Here is a 5,737-nt window from a genome sequence, read left to right as displayed (position 1 = left end):
ACTTCTAAAATTGCTTTTTAATGAAAGCGTGCTCAAAAAAGTCGAATGCTTACACAGAGCAGGTTTTACAGCCACATCATCCAAACCAACCGGGTGAAACCAGGCTTTTTTCCACTTTAAAGTGGAAAAATTATCAGAAAGGCACTTTCTATTATTCTAATATATATATATATATATATATATATATATATGACTTGTTTTGGAGAATTTGTTGCCATTGCTTCCTCCACAATCATATCCCAATGATGATCAGATTCGTCGGTAAAGATCATGTAAAATAATCGCCAAAAACAATCATAGTAATGGAAACTTGGGAATCCAAAATTTCAGGATTGCGGGTCTGGATTTGGCCAGGAATGTTTTTAATTTATTCACAGAGTTGGCCTGATTCCAAAATGGTATATGTTAGGCTACAGCCTCTAAGAGTAAAGTTGAAAAAGTGTGACACACTGACATTCGCATTTATTATATTCATCATCATCATAATCATCATCATCGTTTAATGTCTGCTTCCCATGCTGGCATGGGTTGGACGGTTTGATTGAGGACTGGCAAGCCAGTAGGCTGCACCAGGCTCCAATCTGATCTGGCAAGGTTTCAACCACTCCGAGAGTGTAGTGGGTGCTTTTTATGTGCCACCAGCACAGGAGCCAGTCAGATGGCACTGGCATCAGTCACAGCTACGATTTCCATTTTGATTTTTGATTTTCATATTAGATATATAAATACATATATACACACACAAACACACACACACATGTATATATAATGTATTTGTCAAACACACTTAGTATTAAGTTTTTCAGTCTGGTGCTTATTCTATCAAACTCTTTTGCTAAATAATGGGGACTTAAACAAGCAGTGAGAGAGTGGACAAATGTTGACACAGAGATGCACAGAATATATATGTGTGTGTGTGTGTGTACATATATATGGCAGGCTTCCATGCAGTTTCCTTCCATCGAATTCATTCACCATTCATTGGTCAGCCTGCAGCTATAGTAAAAGGCACTTGCTCAAGGTACTGTGCAATGAGATTGAACCCAAAACCATGTGGTTGTAAAGCAAGCTTTTGCATGCGTGTGTGTATGTGTGTGTGTCATCATCATCATCGTTTAATGTCTGCTTTCCATGCTGGCATGGGTTAGACAGTTTGACTGTGGACTGGCAAGCCAGGAGGCTGCACCAGGACTATATGTGTGCATACATGCACAGACATAAACTACCCATGCCAGCATGGAAAGCAGACATTCAACGATGATGATATACATACATACACACACACACACACACACAACCCTTTATTTCCTTGTCAGTGTTTTCTGATCATTCCATGAGGATCAATGACAGCTAAAGCTAAAAGCCTAAATCCACGCCACATAGCATTGGATGTAATGGATAAGGTCAGTGACAGACATAGTTTCAACCAGTTTGGGGGTCATGCATGGATCCAAAAATATGACATGTGATGATGGTGGTGGAGGTGGCCTGAGTCAATTAAAATTCAGTGTAGCTATATATACTTTGTGAATACATTCTCTAAAGATGGTATTGATAGTCAGAGAATTATTTTATTGATAAAGGCTATTTTTAGTCTGGTGAGGGTCACCTCTGATCTGTTCTTGTGGTGGGGAATGTTCTACTTGGATGCAACCCAAATTTCTCCAAATAACTAAATATTTGTCTTCTATTGTTGTCGTGATTCAACCCAGAGTCAGTTTGGCTCAAACACACCTATGATGAAAATAGTGTTCACTCAGACAGTCTCGTATCTTCTTTTTGCAAAGCAGTAGGGTGTAGTTTTGAGAAAATTTAGCTGTTATTTCTAGCAGGTCAAGTGACAACATAGATGATCCTTTGTTGACTCTTAATTTAAAAAAGATGTTTCTGTAAGTTTCAGGTGTTAGCCATTGTTTCCTTAAAGACATCTGCCAGGCGCCATCTCTGTATTCTCTTATCAATTTATTTGGTGCCATTTCACCATCACACATGTATTCTGATGTCTTCACTCACAAACTGGAGCAAAAGCTAAGAGTGTGTGCTCATACTTCCTCGAGGTCAACTCCTCACTCTGTCATAAGGAGTCTTTTACTGTTATTTTATTTGCTCATCATCGTCACTTTTCCAAATATTAACACCAAGTTTAAGAATCACCTAAGGCTGGGAACCTGTACCATCTACCCCCAAACAAAATCCAACTCATTGTACATGATTACATGGTGACATCTTCATCTCAGCTAGGTCTACACCATTCAGTAACATCCTAAACCAAATCAATGAAGTAAAATATGCTGTAATTCTCCGAACAAATTCCACTAAAATATCCCAGGCAAACCATTGATATTTGACTATGTTTCAGACAATAATAATTTTCTCATTGAGGGCATCTATAGAGTCCTAAAAGATTTCACTAAGTAGCACTATTAAGTTAAATAATTGGCCAATGCTATTCCTCTCCGAATCCTTCCTGTCACCAATCATCTTACTATCAATGACTGCCTTTGTTACCTTCCTAACTGTACTATTCTGCTGCTATCTTTCTCACTTCCCTGAACTCATTATCCATCTTTCATTCTTAATATTATCCCTCTCCACTTACATTTTACATTGATCACCCTTCTACCATATTCTCTCTCCTCACTTTCTTGCAGCCTACCAACCCGTACATCATCTCTTTCACTTTCATCTTTCCTTTGTCTACCACATTATTGTTACCATTCTACTGCCCTTTACTCCTACGATCTAAGGTACTTTTGAGTGGGCTGGTTATGCAACACTGGTGTAGGTTACAGCTGTGAACTCACTTTATTTGCCAGGTCTTCTCAGTCACAGCATATCTCCAGAGGTCTCAGTCTTTTGTCATTGCCTCTGTGAGGCCCAACGTTCGAAGGTCATGCTTCACCACCTCATCCCATGTCTTCTTGGGTCTCCCTCTACTCCAGATTCCTTCCACTGTTTGGGAGTGGCACTTCTTCACACAGCTCTCCTCGTCCATCCACAGTACATGACCATACCAGCGCAAACGTCTCTCCATGCTTCTTTATAGTCCTCAGTCATCACCACCTCTTCCCTCCAATATGTATTTATCATCAATTACCTTTTACTCATTCAGTTCCCCATCTCTAACCATTCCTCACTTTCTTCAAACCCTCTTTTGACCCCTACCCACAAGCACTCCCTGTTCTTCTCTTCCCATTAACTTCTATTCACTTTCATTTCTTGAGACTATGGCACCTGACACATCATCGCCCCTATTTTTAATCTCTCTTCCCAACTTCACCCCCCCCCCCACACACACACTTCTAAAAGGCACTCTCTGGCTTTCTGTAATCTATTTGGGAAATATATGCCAGTACCGCCGGGCTGGCCCTCTTGCCAGTGGCACATAAAAGCACCCACTACACTCTCTGAGTGGTTGGCGTTAGGAAGGGCATCCAGCTGTAGAAACTCTGCCAAATCAGATTGGAGCCTGGTGTAGCCATCTGGTTTCACCAGTCCTCAGTCAAATCGTCCAACCCATGCTAGCATGGAAACGGACGTTAAATGATGATGATGATATGAATATGACATTTTGCCATTTCTTCTCTCAGACACCCTGCTTATTATCCTGTGTATTAATTTGCCCCCCTATTTAACCTTCTACCAGCATTCTACTGCTTATGTATGTATGTATATGATTATTAATCTTCCTTGCAGTATGTATGCGCCTTTGCTGTGTCTTCAATGTCATCCAATTGGGACAGATTAGGAAAACCTTTCAACTGTCTTCTTGGGGAGACTTTTGAATTACAAAGGTAAGATCACTTTATCTCTCTTTCCCCCTCTCTTCACCCTCACACATCAATCTTCATCTGATGAGAGAAGGCAGACTTACTGTAACATCTCCATGCGACTGGTTACATACCCATAACTTTATGCACATTCATCTACAAATTATGATTGTTATTATTTAACTCTGGGCTTCTTGAAACAGCTATCGAGTGAAGAAATTACATATTTTCCTCATTTTATTCTGTACTTTTTGTTCTCCATGTAAATATATTTATATCAAGCCTATGTTTATCTCCATTACTCTCTCTCTCTCTCTCTCTCTCTGTATATATATATATATATATATATATATATATATATATATATATATACATACATATACACACTACACTCTCTGCCATCAGCCACCAGAAAATATCCAGACCTGTTCAGAGAGCTGGTTTACTGTAACTGGTGTTTACAAATCTAGTTCACTGCTCCTCATGTTTACACAACCAGTTTACTGCAACCTGTGTTTACAGAATTTTGTCTTACAATTATCAACTTGGGGCATCTCCTCTGTGGTATTCAATCCCTTTAAGAGCTAAATTGCAAAAATGGAAGAGTAGTAAGCAGTTTGCATTACTTAGTTATCTCCCTTTCCATTGTGAGTTTTTAAGTCTCGCTGGCTTTGATTTGCCCTTTCTTATATCTTTCCCTTTTTCTTTAAGTATTTTATCTTTACCAACATGATCATGATGATATATAAAAAAGGGCAAGAAAGTTACATATTTATACACACATGCGCATATATTTCTCTTCCTTTCTTTCCCCTTTTATTTCCATAAGAGCCATCCTTTCACTCATATGACCATGTTGTTTAACCCCTTTTCTTGATAGGTAGAACCTGTTGATATTACTCTCAGAGTGATGCATGTTGTGCATTACGATCAGTTTCCTAGTTCTTTTATCTACATCCTTTTATCTCTAGATAGCTTCTAGAAATCCCTGGCCTGGCAGTGCTGCTGTTGGGTTTCTGCCAGTCTCAGAGAAACTCTATAGGCACAGATGTGCAGCCAGGTGGAACGGCCAGGATGTGTGCAGTGTGACAAAGCTATGCTGCATAAACTTGTGCAGTGTCAAAAGCATTGCTGACTTGTGGAGAGTCATGTTGTACAGCTGTTGTTGCATCTAGAATGAAGCTGACCCTTGGCTGAGTCCCTTGTGAGGATTGCCCCGTGAGGCAGGGCAGGCAGTGTTCTCTTATCTAGTGACTATGGCAAAAGTGGTTGTGTAGTGGATGAGATTGAAAGGATTGAGGATAGACACATTCCTCACCGGTCAAGCCCTCATTGACTTTTTTTAAGTTGCAATTGAAGTGAGAGAGGGAAGTGCCCTGTTTCCCAATGAATTTTTCAAAAGGTGGATAACTGTAGCAAAAATGCTTTGGGTGAATGGACTCTAAGAATGTGCCTGAAGAATGGAGAACAACAGTTTGGTGAGGGCTTTGTGTTGTTGGTAGTCAGGGCGTTCCTGGATCAGTGAAGTTCCTTGGTTGGCCCTGGTTGGAGGTTCTCTTGTATCAGAACAACTCTATCATAGATCTGTTCAGATATTTTGTCTTCTGTATATACTGTTTATCTCATTTTCCCTTCCTCCCTTTTTCTTCTCCTTATTTTTGATGTAAACTCCATCACATCTTGCAAACTGTCCATGTAATGTCCCTCTCATTTGATAAACCCTGTGGCAGACAGAAATTGTTGTTGTTCTACTACTACTACTACCACTGCCACCACCACCACCATCACTACTATTGAAATAATTCTAGTGGGGAGGTGTACTAAATGTTAAATACAGGTAAAGTAAGATGAAATAATCTTGTCTGTCATATATCTTTGATCTTTTGACTTCATTCACGTTTGATCTTTCTCCATTTGACAGCAAATGTTATCTTTAGGAAATCATTGATTTTTTTTTTTTTTTTTTT

General features: G+C 39.5%; 1 protein-coding gene across 1 annotated transcript in view; it reads left to right on the top strand.

The window, feature by feature from the left end:
* Positions 1-5,737, top strand: part of LOC106881913 (oxysterol-binding protein-related protein 2) — a 132,462-nt gene that overhangs the window by 100,964 nt on the left and 25,761 nt on the right. Inside the window, exon 4 of the mRNA XM_052967696.1 lies at positions 3,697-3,794. Within this exon, the coding sequence (XP_052823656.1) occupies positions 3,697-3,794 (98 nt within the window). The remainder of the gene's footprint in view (positions 1-3,696; positions 3,795-5,737) is intronic.

This window comes from Octopus bimaculoides, chromosome 4 (genome assembly GCF_001194135.2).
Source record: "Octopus bimaculoides isolate UCB-OBI-ISO-001 chromosome 4, ASM119413v2, whole genome shotgun sequence".
NCBI classification, from domain to species: Eukaryota; Metazoa; Mollusca; class Cephalopoda; order Octopoda; family Octopodidae; genus Octopus; species Octopus bimaculoides.
Note: the sequence above shows the minus strand (reverse complement) of the source record. Positions and strands in the feature narration are given on the sequence as shown.